The 17,500-nt window shown below is 45.1% G+C and overlaps 1 protein-coding gene across 2 annotated transcripts in view; it reads right to left on the bottom strand.

Annotated features, from left to right (window-relative positions):
* The window catches only part of LOC124028567 (39S ribosomal protein L16, mitochondrial-like), a 12,370-nt gene extending 1,156 nt beyond the window's left edge, over positions 1–11,214 (bottom strand). The window contains exons 1-4 of one of the 2 annotated variants that reach the window (XM_046340610.1): positions 11,013–11,214; positions 9,684–9,755; positions 3,040–3,188; positions 560–853 (exon numbers count right to left, since the gene is read on the bottom strand). In XM_046340610.1, coding sequence (XP_046196566.1) covers positions 560–853; positions 3,040–3,188; positions 9,684–9,755; positions 11,013–11,079 — 582 coding nt within the window. In that variant the 5' untranslated portion in view covers positions 11,080–11,214. Of the gene's footprint in view, positions 1–559; positions 854–3,039; positions 3,189–9,683; positions 9,756–10,669; positions 10,748–11,012 lie in introns of those variants that run through there. The other variant, XM_046340611.1, reaches the window with a different exon arrangement.
* Between the last annotated feature and the right edge of the window lie 6,286 nt (positions 11,215–17,500).

The raw sequence follows: 17,500 nt of genomic DNA, 5'->3' as shown, positions 1-17,500 counted from the left end.
CAAGCCTAATAGGGAACTAGTTTTTCCCCCAACATATCCTTGCATTTAGAGGAGCAGATGCTACTGTGATTGGCCAGCACCACCCCTAGATGTGGCCCTTTAGAGGAGCAGACGCTACTGTGATTGGCCAGCACCACCCCTAGATGTGGCCCTTTAGAGGAGCAGACGCTACTGTGATTGGCCAGCACCACCCCTAGATCTCCTTTAGAGGAGCAGATGCTACTGTGATTGGCCAGCACCACCCCTAGATCTCCTTTAGAGGAGCAGATGCTACTGTGATTGGCCAGCACCACCTAGATCCTAGACTGTGATTGGCCAGCACCACCCCTAGATGTGGCCCTTTAGAGGAGCAGACGCTTGATTGGCCAGCACCACCCCTAGAACCCCTTTAGAGGAGCAGATCTCCTTTAGAGGAGCAGATGCTACTGTGATTGGCCAGCACCACCCCTTAGAGGAGCAGATGCTACTGTGATTGGCCAGCACCACCCCTAGATGTGGCCCTTTAGAGGAGCAGATTTAGATTACACCTTTAAGTATCTCCCCAGCTGTGGGAGCTGACCTTGGCAGGGAAGGGCAGTTTCTTGGCCACTTCCTTGAGGATAGGCTCCACCTCGCCCAGCTCCAGCCGTCCCCCGACCTCCACAATCATCCGTCCGTACTTCACCGGTGTGACGTAGTGGTCGATGTTCCCTTTGCCCCCACCCATCCTCTGGCCCAGGCCCTTCCTGGTGATGGGCTTGTAGGGGGCGTTAATACGCCAGCGGGCGAAGGTGGTGCGAGGGTCCATCCTCCTGTTGATGGTCAGACGCATCATCTCCATGTGACCAAAGTGGAGGTAGCCCCCGCCCAGCGCCTGAGGAGAGGAGGATGATTGGATTAGAAGTGGAGGTAGCCCCGCCCAGCGCCTGAGGAGAGGAGGATGATTGGATTAGAAGTGGAGGTAGCCCCCGCCCAGCGCCTGAGGAGAGGAGGATGATTGGATTAGAAGTGGAGGTAGCCCCGCCCAGCGCCTGAGGAGAGGCGGATGATTGGATAAGAAGTGGAGGATGCGCCTGAGGAGAGGAGGATGATTAGAAGTGGAGGTAGCCCCGCCCAGCGCCTGAGGAGAGGAGGATGATTGGCCTGAGGAGCGCCTGAGGAGAGGAGGATGATTGGATAGCCCCGCCCAGCGCCTGAGGAGAGGAGGATGATTGGATAAGAAGAAGGTAGCCCCGCCCAGCGCCTGAGGAGAGGAGATGATTGAGGAGAGGAGGATGATTAGAAGTGGAGGTAGCCCCGCCCAGCGCCTGAGGACAGGAGGATGATTAGAAGTGGAGGTAGCCCCGCCCAGCGCCTGAGGAGAGGAGGATGATTGGATAAGAAGGTAGCCCCGCCCGCGCCTGAGGAGAGGAGGATGATTGGATAAGAAGAAGGTAGCCCCGCCCAGCGCCTGAGGAGAGGAGGATGATTGGATAAGAAGAAGGTAGCCCCGCCCCAGCGCCTGAGGAGAGGAGGATGATTGGATAAGAAGTGGAGGTAGCCCCGCCCAGCGCCTGAGGAGAGGAGGATGATTTGGAGGAGCCCCCCCCAGCGCCTGAGGAGAGGAGGATGATTGGAAGAAGTGGAGGTAGCCCCGCCCAGCGCCTGAGGAGAGGAGGATGATTTAGAAGAGGTAGCCCCGCCCAGCGCCTGAGGAGAGGAGGATGATTAGAAGAGGTAGCCCCCACCCAGCGCCTGAGGAGAGGAGGATGATTGGATAAGAAGAGGTAGCCCCACCCAGCGCCTGAGGAGAGGAGGATGATTGGATTAGAAGAAGGTAGCCCCACCCAGCGCCTGAGGAGGAGGATGATTGGATAAGAAGGATGAGCGCCCAGCGCCTTGGATTAAGAAGTGGAGGTAGCCCCGCCCAGCGCCTGAGGAGAGGAGGATGATTGGATAAGAAGCCCTCGTAGCGCCTGAGAGAGGAGGATGATTGGATAAGAAGTGGAGGTAGCCCACCCAGCGCCTGAGGAGAGGCTGGATGATTGGATAAGAAGAAGGTAGCCCCGCCCAGCGCCTGAGGAGAGATGATTGGGAATGATTGGAGGAGGATGATTAGAAGTAGCCCCGCCCAGCGCCTGAGGAGAGGAGGATGATTGGATAAGAAGGAGGTAGCCCCGCCCAGCGCCTGAGGAGAGGAGGTAGCCCGCCCAGCGCCTGAGGAGAGGAGGATGATTTGGAGGTAGCCCGCCCAGCGCCTGAGGAGAGGAGGATGATTGGATAAGAAGGAGGTAGCCCCGCCCAGCGCCTGAGGAGAGGAGGATGATTGGATTAGAAGCCCAGCGCCTGAGGAGGAGCCCCAGCGCCCGAGGAGAGGAGGATGATTAGAAGTGGAGCCTGAGGAGGGGTCCCAGGATGAGAGGAGGATGATTAAGTGGAGGTAGCCCCGCCCAGCGCCTGAGAGAGAGGGAGCACCCAGTCGCGCCAGAGAGGAGGCCTAAGAAGTGGAGGAGCCCCACCCAGCGCCTGAGGAGAGGAGGATGATTGGATAAGAAGAAGGTAGCCCCACCCAGCGCCTGAGAGAGAGGATGATTGGTAAGAATGGAGGTAGGAGCGCCTGAGGAGAGGAGGATGACAGAGTGGAGGTAGCCCAGCCCAGCGCCTGAGGAGAGGAGGATGATTGGACAGAAGTGGAGGTAGCAGAGAGAGCGCCTGAGGAGAGGAGGATGATTGGATCAAGAAGTGGAGGTAGCCCCGCCCAGCGCCTGAGGAGAGGAGGGATTGATTAGAAGTGGAGGTAAGAAGATTGGATAAGAAAGGTAGCCCCACGCCTGAGGAGAGGAGGATGCCTGAGGAGCCCCGCCCCGCGCCTGAGAGAGGCGGATGATTGGAGGAAGTTTGAAACAGTGAAGAAATAAATGAACTTTTATCACAGAACAGTTCTGGAACATTGACCTTTAGGGGGAAGTTTTGATCAATATAACGACATCCACAGACCCTGATGGGAGATTATTATAACACATAACCCTCGTAGGCATGTAGATGGAGTTCTCTGTGTATTCAACACACACACACACTCACCACGATGCCGTACTGTCCCTTGGTGAAGGTGTTGGCTGTCTGGGCTGGTCCCTGGATGTCTCTTAGCTTCTTCATCTCCTTCCTCGCCTTCTTAAAGTTGGGCACCTTGTTCAGAAACTTCAGCTTGGGTCTTTCAGGTAGCACAACCTCTACAGGGGTCACAGAGAGGGGGTCACAGAGAGAGGAGTCACAGAGAGGGGAGTCACAGAGAGGGGAGTCACAGAGAGGGGAGTCACAGAGAGGGGAGTCACAGAGAGAGGAGTCACAGAGAGAGGAGTCACAGAGAGGGGAGTCACAGAGAGGGGAGTCACAGAGAGGGGAGTCACAGAGAGGGGAGTCACAGAGAGGGGAGTCACAGAGAGAGGAGTCACAGAGAGAGGAGTCACAGAGAGAGGAGTCACAGAGAGAGGAGTCACAGAGAGGAGTCACAGAGAGGAGTCACAGAGAGGAGTCACAGAGAGGAGTCACAGAGAGAGGAGTCACAGAGAGAGGAGTCACAGAGAGAGGAGTCACAGAGAGAGGAGTCACAGAGAGAGGAGTCACAGAGAGAGGAGTCACAGATAAGAGTCACAGAGAGGAGTCACAGAGAGAGGGGTCACACACAGAGAGGGAGTCACAGAGAGAGGAGTCAGAGAGAGGAGTCATCCAGAGAGGAGTCACAGAGAGGAGTCACAGAGAGAGGAGTCACAGAGAGAGGAGTCAGTCAGATAAGAGGAGTCACAGAGAGAGGAGTCACCAGTCACAGAGAGAGGAGTCACAGAGAGGAGTCACAGAGAGAGGAGTCACAGAGAGAGGAGTCACAGAGAGGGTCACGGTAACCAGTGTCTGGAGTAAGGGTGATCTTGACCTGTAGCCAAAGTGTTTGTGTGGTCAGAAACCATTCGGATATGATGCAATGTTGTTGTGATGCAAACTGAATGCTTGACCACCATGACCAAACTTATCGCCATTCTAGATAAGAGGGTCAACACAATGCTTCATCCATTCTAGATAAGAGGGTCAACACAATGCTTCATCCATTCTAGATAAGAGGGTCAACACAATGCTTCATCCATTCTAGATAAGAGGGTCAACACAATGCTTCATCCATTCTAGATAAGAGGGTCAACACAATGCTTCATCCATTCTAGATAAGAGGGTCAACACAATGCTTCATCCATTCTAGATAAGAGGGTCAACACAATGCTTCATCCATTCTAGATAAGAGGGTCAACACAATGCTTCATCCATTCTAGATAAGAGGGTCAACACAATGCTTCATCCATTCTAGATAAGAGGGTCAACACAATGCTTCATCCATTCTAGATAAGAGGGTCAACACAATGCTTCATCCATTCTAGATAAGAGGGTCAACACAATGCTTCATCCATTCTAGATAAGAGGGTCAACACAATGCTTCATCCATTCTAGATAAGAGGGTCAACACAATGCTTCATCCATTCTAGATAAGAGGGTCAACACAATGCTTCATCCATTCTAGATAAGAGGGTCAACACAATGCTTCATCCATTCTAGATAAGAGGGTCAACACAATGCTTCATCCCATTCACAATGCTTCATCCATTCTAGATAAGAGGGTCAACACAATGCTTCATCCATTCTAGATAAGAGGGTCAACACAATGCTTCATCCATTCTAGATAAGAGGGTCAACACAATGCTTCATCCATTCTAGATAAGAGGGTCAACACAATGCTTCATCCATTCTAGATAAGAGGGTCAACACAATGCTTCATCCATTCTAGATAAGAGGGTCAACACAATGCTTCATCCATTCTAGATAAGAGGGTCAACACAATGCTTCATCCATTCTAGATAAGAGGGTCAACACAATGCTTCATCCATTCTAGATAAGAGGGTCAACACAATGCTTCATCCATTCTAGATAAGAGGGTCAACACAATGCTTCATCCATTCTAGATAAGAGGGTCAACACAATGCTTCATCCATTCTAGATAAGAGGGTCAACACAATGCTTCATCCATTCTAGATAAGAGGGTCAACACAATGCTTCATCCATTCTAGATAAGAGGGTCAACACAATGCTTCATCCATTCTAGATAAGAGGGTCAACACAATGCTTCATCCATTCTAGATAAGAGGGTCAACACAATGCTTCATCCATTCTAGATAAGAGGGTCAACACAATGCTTCATCCATTCTAGATAAGAGGGTCAACACAATGCTTCATCCATTCTAGATAAGAGGGTCAACACAATGCTTCATCCATTCTCAACACAATGCTTCATCCATTCTAGATAAGAGGGTCAACACAATGCTTCATCCATTCTAGATAAGAGGGTCAATGCTTCATCCATTCTAGATAAGAGGGTCATTCATCCATTCTAGATAAGAGGGTCAACACAATGCTTCATCCATTCTAGATAAGAGGGTCAACACAATGCTTCATCCATTCTAGATAAGAGGGTCAACACAATGCTTCATCCATTCTAGATAAGAGGGTCAACACAATGCTTCATCCATTCTAGATAAGAGGGTCAACACAATGCTTCATCCATTCTAGATAAGAGGGTCAACACAATGCTTCATCCATTCTAGATAAGAGGGTCAACACAATGCTTCATCCATTCAATGCTTCATCCATTCTAGATAAGAGGGTCAACACAATGCTTCATCCATTCTAGATAAGAGGGTCAACACAATGCTTCATCCATTCTAGATAAGAGGGTCAACACAATGCTTCATCCATTCTAGATAAGAGGGTCAACACAATGCTTCATCCATTCTAGATAAGAGGGTCAACACAATGCTTCATCCATTCTAGATAAGAGGGTCAACACAATGCTTCATCCATTCTAGATAAGAGGGTCAACACAATGCTTCATCCATTCTAGATAAGAGGGTCAACACAATGCTTCATCCATTCTAGATAAGAGGGTCAACACAATGCTTCATCCATTCTAGATAAGAGGGTCAACACAATGCTTCATCCATTCTAGATAAGAGGGTCAACACAATGCTTCATCCATTCTAGATAAGAGGGTCAACACAATGCTTCATCCATTCTAGATAAGAGGGTCAACACAATGCTTCATCCATTCTAGATAAGAGGGTCAACACAATGCTTCATCCATTCTAGATAAGAGGGTCAACACAATGCTTCATCCATTCTAGATAAGAGGGTCAACACAATGCTTCATCCATTCTAGATAAGAGGGTCAACACAATGCTTCATCCATTCTAGATAAGAGGGTCAACACAATGCTTCATCCATTCTAGATAAGAGGGTCAACACAATGCTTCATCCATTCTAGATAAGAGGGTCAACACAATGCTTCATCCATTCTAGATAAGAGGGTCAACACAATGCTTCATCCATTCTAGATAAGAGGGTCAACACAATGCTTCATCCATTCTAGATAAGAGGGTCAACACAATGCTTCATCCATTCTAGATAAGAGGGTCAACACAATGCTTCATCCATTCTAGATAAGAGGGTCAACACAATGCTTCATCCATTCTAGATAAGAGGGTCAACACAATGCTTCATCCATTCTAGATAAGAGGGTCAACACAATGCTTCATCCATTCTAGATAAGAGGGTCAACACAATGCTTCATCCATTCTAGATAAGAGGGTCAACACAATGCTTCATCCATTCTAGATAAGAGGGTCAACACAATGCTTCATCCATTCTAGATAAGAGGGTCAACACAATGCTTCATCCATTCTAGATAAGAGGGTCAACACAATGCTTCATCCATTCTAGATAAGAGGGTCAACACAATGCTTCATCCATTCTAGATAAGAGGGTCAACACAATCATCCATTTCATCCATTCTAGATAAGAGGGTCAACACAATGCTTCATCCATTCTAGATAAGAGGGTCAACACAATGCTTCATCCATTCTAGATAAGAGGGTCAACACAATGCTTCATCCATTCTAGATAAGAGGGTCAACACAATGCTTCATCCATTCTAGATAAGAGGGTCAACACAATGCTTCATCCATTCTAGATAAGAGGGTCAACACAATGCTTCATCCATTCTAGATAAGAGGGTCAACACAATGCTTCATCCATTCTAGATAAGAGGGTCAACACAATGCTTCATCCATTCTAGATAAGAGGGTCAACACAATGCTTCATCCATTCTAGATAAGAGGGTCAACACAATGCTTCATCCATTCTAGATAAGAGGGTCAACACAATGCTTCATCCATTCTAGATAAGAGGGTCAACACAATGCTTCATCCATTCTAGATAAGAGGGTCAACACAATGCTTCATCCATTCTAGATAAGAGGGTCAACACAATGCTTCATCCATTCTAGATAAGAGGGTCAACACAATGCTTCATCCATTCTAGATAAGAGGGTCAACACAATGCTTCATCCATTCTAGATAAGAGGGTCAACACAATGCTTCATCCATTCTAGATAAGAGGGTCAACACAATGCTTCATCCATTCTAGATAAGAGGGTCAACACAATGCTTCATCCATTCTAGATAAGAGGGTCAACACAATGCTTCATCCATTCTAGATAAGAGGGTCAACACAATGCTTCATCCATTCTAGATAAGAGGGTCAACACAATGCTTCATCCATTCTAGATAAGAGGGTCAACACAATGCTTCATCCATTCTAGATAAGAGGGTCAACACAATGCTTCATCCATTCTAGATAAGAGGGTCAACACAATGCTTCATCCATTCTAGATAAGAGGGTCAACACAATGCTTCATCCATTCAACACAATGCTTCATCCATTCTAGATAAGAGGGTCAACACAATGCTTCATCCATTCTAGATAAGAGGGTCAACACAATGCTTCATCCATTCTAGATAAGATCAACACAATGCTTCATCCATTCTAGATAAGAGGGTCAACACAATGCTTCATCCATTCTAGATAAGAGGGTCAACACAATGCTTCATCCATTCTAGATAAGAGGGTCAACACAATGCTTCATCCATTCTAGATAAGAGGGTCAACACAATGCTTCATCCATTCTAGATAAGAGGGTCAACACAATGCTTCATCCATTCTAGATAAGAGGGTCAACACAATGCTTCATCCATTCTAGATAAGAGGGTCAACACAATGCTTCATCCATTCTAGATAAGAGGGTCAACACAATGCTTCATCCATTCTAGATAAGAGGGTCAACACAATGCTTCATCCATTCTAGATAAGAGGGTCAACACAATGCTTCATCCATTCTAGATAAGAGGGTCAACACAATGCTTCATCCATTCTAGATAAGAGGGTCAACACAATGCTTCATCCATTCTAGATAAGAGGGTCAACACAATGCTTCATCCATTCTAGATAAGAGGGTCAACACAATGCTTCATCCATTCTAGATAAGAGGGTCAACACAATGCTTCATCCATTCTAGATAAGAGGGTCAACACAATGCTTCATCCATTCTAGATAAGAGGGTCAACACAATGCTTCATCCATTCTAGATAAGAGGGTCAACACAATGCTTCATCCATTCTAGATAAGAGGGTCAACACAATGCTTCATCCATTCTAGATAAGAGGGTCAACACAATGCTTCATCCATTCTAGATAAGAGGGTCAACACAATGCTTCATCCATTCTAGATAAGAGGGTCAACACAATGCTTCATCCATTCTAGATAAGAGGGTCAACACAATGCTTCATCCATTCTAGATAAGAGGGTCAACACAATGCTTCATCCATTCTAGATAAGAGGGTCAACACAATGCTTCATCCATTCTAGATAAGAGGGTCAACACAATGCTTCATCCATTCTAGATAAGAGGGTCAACACAATGCTTCATCCATTCTAGATAAGAGGGTCAACACAATGCTTCATCCATTCTAGATAAGAGGGTCAACACAATGCTTCATCCATTCTAGATAAGAGGGTCAACACAATGCTTCATCCATTCTAGATAAGAGGGTCAACACAATGCTTCATCCATTCTAGATAAGAGGGTCAACACAATGCTTCATCCATTCTAGATAAGAGGGTCAACACAATGCTTCATCCATTCTAGATAAGAGGGTCAACACAATGCTTCATCCATTCTAGATAAGAGGGTCAACACAATGCTTCATCCATTCTAGATAAGAGGGTCAACACAATGCTTCATCCATTCTAGATAAGAGGGTCAACACAATGCTTCATCCATTCTAGATAAGAGGGTCAACACAATGCTTCATCCATTCTAGATAAGAGGGTCAACACAATGCTTCATCCATTCTAGATAAGAGGGTCAACACAATGCTTCATCCATTCTAGATAAGAGGGTCAACACAATGCTTCATCCATTCTAGATAAGAGGGTCAACACAATGCTTCATCCATTCTAGATAAGAGGGTCAACACAATGCTTCATCCATTCTAGGAAGCCAGTTCAACAACAATGATTCATCCATTCTAGGAAGCCAGGTCAACACAATGTTTCATCCATTCTAGGAAGCCAGTTCAACACAATGCTTCATCCATTCTAGGAAGCCAGTTCAACAACAATGATTCATCCATTCTAGGAAGCCAGGTCAACACAATGCTTCATCCATTCTAGGAAGCCAGGTCAACACAATGCTTCATCCATTCTAGGAAGCCAGGTCAACACAATGCTTCATCCATTCTAGGAAGCCAGGTCAACTGATTGAATGCTGAAGGTACATGGCAAAGAAAGATGCTTACCGCTGTAGTCTGGAGGCACCTCGTATGTCTTCATCCCAGCAGACAAGACCTTCAGATGACTCTGCAGGACACCTAGACAACAAACAATCATAGTTTAATATTGCTGCTAGCTAGCTAAAGCCGTTAGCTAGAAAGCCCAGCTAATATAATAGTGGCTGCAGGCAGCCAGTCAAGCGTGTTGCAAAAGATTGCAGGAATACAGCATGAGCATTTATTTAAGATCGTCAAGCTGGTTGGTTTGTAGGGCAACCATTCACAGCTAGCTCCTTCATCTGGACCCACAGGCTCTCGGCAGGACCCACAGGCTCTCGGCAGGACCCACAGGCTCTCGGCAGGACCCACAGGCTCTCGGCGGGCTCTCGGCAGGCTCTCGGCAGGACCCACAGGCTCTCACTTCTTTCCTACTGATCAACCTTTTGGCCTCAACCACTCTGCCTCCCTTCGCATGTTATATAATATTATGTGGACATATTGGGACACCAGCGATGACTCTACTCAACCACTCTGCCTCCCTTCACATGTTATTTAATATCATGGGGACATATTGGGACACCAGCGATGACTCTACTCAACCACTCTGCCTCCCTTCACATGTTATATAATATCATGGGGACATATTGGGACACCAGCGATGACTCTACTCAACCACTCTGCCTCCCTTGCCTAGCTCCTTCTTCATCTAACTGGTTGGTTAGATATTTTGGGACACCAGCGATGACTCTACTCAACCAAGCATAAGAACCCGGGACATGACTTTTCATCTTCTTCCCATTAAGCTTTTCCAATTGCATCATCTTCCCTTGATGAGCCTGACAACTACAAAATATTTACAATCTTTTCCTTTTCTAATGAACCGGGCCAGTTGGACCTCACACCTCTTTCTCTATGACATTGGTTAGTCGGATAATGTGTAAATGAAGCCCTGTGGTCTCATCAAACACCATCACGACTTTCCACTACAACACATCACTACTATTGTTTCCTACCTTGGCCCTCTTTATGCTTTCTTTACTAGACACTCCATCGCTTCCTGTATCAGGATCTCTCTTCTTCCGGTCTTTCGGACTACAGCCCATTCAGATCCGTGACCCTCATCCTTCCGCTCCATATCACAACTGACACCTAATATTGTTCGGCTGTTTCTTCTCCAATCTTTTCTCCATTTCGTCCACACTACTCGCGTCCATTTCCAACACGAGCTAGTTGTCAAGCACTCTCTCACACTCACAAAACACGGGGCCAGTCTTGTCATGTTTTTTGATGAGATAAAGAACAGTTTGCAGCGTCTTACCCCTCGTCCGCAAACCAGCTACTGTGACAGAACCTTACCTTGGAGCCCCGTGGATCTACCCGTGTTGGCCAATCCGACAAGAGCGGATTTGAATAGAGAAAGCATAGCTTGCAAGTTATGACTAGTGACTATGTTAGAAATTGATAGTTTATGTTATCGTCACCATCATTTCAAATAAACAACTATTAAAGGTTACGATAAATAGGTTCGTTCATGAAATCACGTGTTGCGCAAGGTCACGCCACTATGAAGTGGGCAAGAATGACGAAGTACTTCCGGGTTACGGATTTTTGCAACCCTTCAGAATAAAAGTCCCATGATTAGGACGAAAATTAAGGAAAATGTATACAATTATTAATATATTTTATACTAAGTTATCATACAAAGAATAATTAAAAGTAGTTCTATAAGATATGATGTCTTAAAAAAATATATATATGTCAAGCCAACATGATCAACAATGTTTTTTGTTTGTGTAAGCTGATTGGTTTTATTTTATTTTATTTTACTAGGCAAGTCAGTTAAGAACAAATTATTAGTTTCAATTACGGCCTGGGAACAGTGGGTTAACTGCTTTGTTCAGGGGCAGAACGATAGATGTTTACCTTGTCAGCTCCGGGATTTGATCCGGCGACATTTACAAGTCCAACACTCTAACTACTACGTACCGGTTGGAACCGGTACCAGAACCACGCAGGTCCTCTAAACAGAAAAAAAAGTGTTTTCTAAAGTTAATTATTATTATAATATTATTATTCATATTGTTATTACTATCATTATTAATAGTAGCATTATAAATAATTGTTTTGTTTATTTGTATTATTGTTGTTACCATAGTAACTATCTAATAATCATTACATTTTTAATGTCATTTGTTAACAATGATGTCAATAACGCTATAATATTATTTGTGCTATAAAGGCGATGCACTTTATTATTATTTTCATATTGTTAATCAAAAGTATGCTAACATTTCTTTATAAAATGTTACATTTCGATCATTTGTATTATTTTTCACCCAAATTCATTGCGGGACTTTTATTTGAAAGGAAAATCACTGATGTCACTGCCTTATTCTTGCTGGCGGGAACGATGGTCGCAACAACATCCGGTGCCCTGGTAATATTGCACCATGTGGAACACATACATGGAATCCAATAGTTCCTACTGACACTTCACCAAAAAAGTTGTCCAGAAATTAAATGAGGCTACTTGCTCAGCTGAGATGCATAACAATGATCTGGTTATTCTTGTTTGCCTTATGTCTGTTTAAACTTTATATGATGACCATTAATACATAAGAAACATATTGGGTTAGGGAGCCTTTTTCTTAAATGGGTTTTTGGGAATCAGTGGGTATTAAATGGGTATTGGGAATCAGTGGGTGTTAAATGGGTATTGGGAATCAGTGGGTATTAAATGGGTATTGGGAATCAGTGGGGTTATTGGGAATCAGTGGGTATTAAATGGGTATTGGGAATCAGTGGGTATTAAATGGGTATTGGGAATCAGTGGGTATTAAATAGGTATTGGGAATCAGTGGGTATTAAATGGGTATTGGGAATCAGTGGGTGTTAAATGGGTATTGGGAATCAGTGGGTATTAAATGGGTATTGGGAATCAGTGGGTGTTAAATGGGTATTGGGAATCAGTGGGTATTAAATGGGTATTGGGAATCAGTTGGTATTAAATGGGTTTTGGGAATCAGTGGGTATTAAATGGGTATTGGGAATCAGTGGGTGTTAAATGGGTATTGGGAATCAGTGGGTGTTAAATGGGTATTGGGAATCAGTGGGTATTAAATGGGTATTGGGAATCAGTGGGTATTAAATGGGTATTGGGAATCAGTGGGTGTTAAATGGGTATTGGGAATCAGTGGGTATTAAATGGGTATTGGGAATCAGTGGGTATTAAATGGGTATTGGGAATCAGTGGGTATTAAATGGGTATTGGGAATCAGTGGGTGTTAAATGGGTATTGGGAATCAGTGGGTATTAAATGGGTATTGGGAATCAGTGGGTATTAAATGGGTATTGGGAATCAGTGGGTATTAAATGGGTGTTAAATGGGTATTGGGAATCAGTGGGTATTAAATGGGTTTTGGGAATCAGTGGGTATTAAATGGGTATTGGGAATCAGTGGGTATTAAATGGGTATTGGGACTCAGTGGGTATTAAATGGGTATTGGGACTCAGTGGGTATTAAATGGGTATTGGGAATCAGTGGGTGTTAAATGGGTATTGGGAATCAGTGGGTGTTAAATGGGTATTGGGAATCAGTGGGTGTTAAATGGGTATTGGGAATCGGTGGGTATTAAATGGGTATTGGGAATCGGTGGATATTAAATGGGTATTGGGAATCAGTGGGTATTAAATGGGTATTGGGAATCAGTGGGTGTTAAATGGGTATTGGGGATCAGTGGGTGTTAAATTGGTATTGGGAATCAGTGGGTATTAAATGGGTATTGGGAATCAGTGGGTGTTAAATGGGTATTGGGAATCAGTGGGTATTAAATGGGTATTGGGGATCAGTGGGTATTAAATGGGTATTGGGAATCAGTGGGTGTTAAATGGGTATTGGGAATCAGTGGGTATTAAATGGGTATTGGGAATCAGTGGGTATTAAATGGGTATTGGGAATAAGTGGGTATTGGGAATCAGTGGGTATTAAATGGGTTTTGGGAATCAGTGGGTATTAAATGGGTATTGGGGATCAGTGGGTATTAAATGTGTATTGGGAATCAGTGGGTATTAAATGGGTATTGGGAATCAGTGGGTATTAAATGGGTATTGGGAATCAGTGGGTATTAAATGGGTATTGGGAATAAGTGGGTATTGGGAAATGGGTATTAAATGGGTATTGGGACTCAGTGGGTATTAAATGGGTATTGGGAATCAGTGGGTATTAAATGGGTATTGGGAATCAGTGGGTATTAAATGGGTATTGGGAATCAGTGGGTATTAAATGGGTATTGGGAATCAGTGGGTATTAAATGGGGTTTGGGAATCAGTGGGTGTTAAATGGGTATTGGGAATCAGTGGTATTAAATGGGTATTGGGAATCAGTGGGTATTAAATGGGTTTTGGGAATCAGTGGTTGTATGGGTATTAAATGGGTTTTGGGAATCAGTGGGTATTAAATGGGTATTGGGAATCAGTGGGTTTTAAATGGGTATTGGGAATCAGTGGGTATTAAATGGGTATTGGGAATCAGTGGGTATTAAATAGTGTAGTGGTTGTGGTTAGGGATAGTGTAGTGGTTGGGTAGTGGTTGTAGTGTAGTGGTTGTATGGTGTAGTGGTTGTACTCAGTGGTAGTTAAATGTAGTGTAGTTGTTGTAGTGAAGTGGTTGTGGTGTAGTGGGGTAGTGGTTAAAGTGGTTGTATTGGTGAGTGGTTGTAGTGTAGTGGTTGTAGTGTATTAAATGGTTGTATAGTGGTTGAATGGTTGTAGTGTAGTGGTTGTAGTGTAAATGGTTGTATAGTGGTTGTAGTGTAGCGCTGTAGTGGTTGTAGTGTAGTGGAGATGCAGTGGTTGTAAGTGGTTGTAGTGTACATAGTGTAGTGGTTGTAGTGTAGTGGTTGTAGTGTAGTGGTTGTAGTGTGTGGTTGGTGTAGTGGTTGTAGTGTAGTGGTTGTAGTGTAGTGGTTGTAGTGTAGTGGTTGTAGTGTAGTGGTTGTAGTGTAGTGGTTGTAGTGTAGTGGTTGTAGTGTAGTGGTTGTAGTGTAGTGGTTGTAAGTGTAGTGGTTGTAGTGTAGTGGTTGTAGTGGTTGTAGTGTAGTGGTTGTAGTGGTTGTAGTGGTTGTAGTGTAGTGGTTGTAGTGTAGTGGTTGTAGTGTAGTGGTTGTAGTGTAGTGGTTGTAGTGTAGTGGTTGTAGTGTAGTGGTTGTAGTGTAGTGGTTCTCAACCTGCTCCACTACAGCCCCATCGATGAGAATGGGGAGTGCTCGGTCCTCAATCATCTCCTTAGTCTTGGTTACGTTGAGGGATAGGTTGTTATTCTGGCACCACACGGCCAGGTCTCTGACCGGTCACTTATTGATGGTGTTGGAGTCGTGCTTGGCCATGCAGTCGTGGGTGAACAGGGAGTACAGGAGGGGACTGAGCATGCACCCCCGAGGGGCCCCTGTGTTGAGGTCAGCATGGCAGATGTGTTGTTACCTACCCTTACCACCTGGGGGCAGTCCGTCAGGAAGTCCAGGATCCAGTTGCAGAGGGAGGTGTTTAGTCCCAGGGTCCTTAGCTTATTGATGAGCTTTGAGGGCACTATGGTGTTGAACACTGAGCTGTAGTCAATGAATAGCATTCTCACATAGCTGTTCCTTTTGTCCAGGTGGGAAAGGGCAGCATGGAGTGCAAAAGAGATTGCATCATCTGTGGATGTGTTGGGGCGGTATGCAAATTGGAGTGGGTCTAGGGTTTTTGGGATAATGGTGTTGATGTGAGCCATGACCAGCCTTTCAAAGCACTTCATGGCTACAGACGTGAGTGCCAGGGGGCGGTAGTCATTTAGGCAGGTTACCTTAATGTTTTTGGCCACAGGGACTATGGTGGTCTGCTTGAAAAATGTAGGTATTACAGACTCAGACAGGGAGAGGTTGAAAATATCAGTGAAGACACTTGCCAGTTGGTCAGCGCATGCTCGGAGTACACGTCCTGGCAATCCGCCTGGCCTTGCGGCCTCCTGAATGTTGACCTGTTTAAAGGTCTTACTCACATCGGCTACGGATAGCGTGATCACACAGTCATCCGGAACAGCTGATGCTCTCATGCCTGCTTCAGTGTTGCTTGCCTCAAAGCGAGCATAGAGTAATTCCTGTTAGTGAGCATTTCTCTTTTGCCAAAGTAATCCGTCCACCTGACAGGTGTGGCATTTCAAGAAGCTGATTAAACAGCAAGATCATTAAACAGGTGTGGCATACCAAGAAGCTGATTAAACAGCAAGATCATTAAACAGGTGTGGCATATCAAGAAGCTGATTAAACAGCAAGATCATTAAACAGGTGTACCTTGGGCCGGGGACAATAAAAGGCCACTCTAAAATGTGCAGTTTTGTCACACAACACAATGCCATAGATGTCAATAGTTTTGAGGAGTGTGCAATTGACACAATGACTGCAGGAATGTCCACCAGAGCTGTGGCCAGATAATTTAATGTTAATTTCTCTACCACAGCAGAGAAAAACATCATTTTAGAGAATTTGGCCATACATCCTACCGGCCTCACAGCCGCAGACCACGTGTAACCAGGCCAGGCCAGGACCTCCACATCCACAGACCACGTGTAACCAGGCCGGCCCAGGACCTCCACAGCCGCAGACCACGTGTAACCGCGCCGGCCCAGGACCTCCACATCCAGCTTCTTCACCTGCGGGATCGTCTGAGACCAGCCACCCGGACAGCTGATGGAACTGAAGAGTATTTCTGTATATAATAAAGCCTTGTTGTGTGGATAAATGTCATTCTGATTGGTTGGTCCTGGCTCCCACGTGGGTGGGCCAATGCCCTCCCAGGCCCACTGATGCCAGTGCCCCTGCCCAGTCATGTAAAAAGCATAGCGTGTTTTCAGACCAGGCGTATTTATCCTGGTAGCGGGAACCCTTTCTAGTCCGTCATGCTCTCTGACCACAACACCTCTCATCAACCACTCCTTGACCTTGTCCCTAATCTCTGACCTCTGACCCTGTGTTCCTGCAGTGGCACCCGGAGGTCCGACCCCCTGTATGACAGCAGGGGTAGACAGACAAGTAGACGGGATCAACACGGCGAAAGGTCATTTGGATACAAGCCACCAACCATCATCACACACGCTCACAGCACCCGGCAGACATGGAGAAAGATCTAGCAACATGCAAACTCATATACTTCAGAATACATTCATGGTGGAACAATTGCCAATGTGTGGATAAAGATGACAGTCCTGCAATGGCCATATCATATTGCTCAGTAATAAAGAGTGTGAATTAAGTGTACAATAAAACCTAATATTTTAAATAAAAGCATCTCTGTGTGGTTAAAGCTTGTTATCTCTAAGTTAAACATAAAATGTTAAAAAAACAAAACAAAAAAAAAACATATATTTGTGTCTTGTGACTGATGATGTCACGCGTCTTTTCCATGCCACTCGCGCACTATGTCATGCACCTTTGACCTATAGATGGGGGGTTGCGTCGTCACGTCGTCGCTTTTCGTTTGTGGCGTCCATCTGTCAAAGCGTCGTCGGCGCGGTCATTACTAATATTCAGTCGAGAGGAAAGTAACGTTTAGTGCCTTTTCTCATTGGCTTCTTTGGGTTATTGGATTACAACTGGTCGCCAGAACGCACACAGCGACTGTTTTTGGGGCTGACGAGTGCCACAACGCATCACTTTAGCCAGGTATGTTTTGGTGAGGAGGGATGCTGTTAGCCAGTAGCCATGGTGATAAATTAACTGATAAATCCAACGCAAAAATAAATCATAGTTCAATTAACTAAATGGTAACGCAAACCGTTTGACCTGTTATTGGTTAGGATATACAGTGGGGTC

Source organism: Oncorhynchus gorbuscha, unplaced genomic scaffold (genome assembly GCF_021184085.1).
Source record: "Oncorhynchus gorbuscha isolate QuinsamMale2020 ecotype Even-year unplaced genomic scaffold, OgorEven_v1.0 Un_scaffold_4448, whole genome shotgun sequence".
NCBI classification, from domain to species: Eukaryota; Metazoa; Chordata; class Actinopteri; order Salmoniformes; family Salmonidae; genus Oncorhynchus; species Oncorhynchus gorbuscha.
Note: the sequence above shows the minus strand (reverse complement) of the source record. Positions and strands in the feature narration are given on the sequence as shown.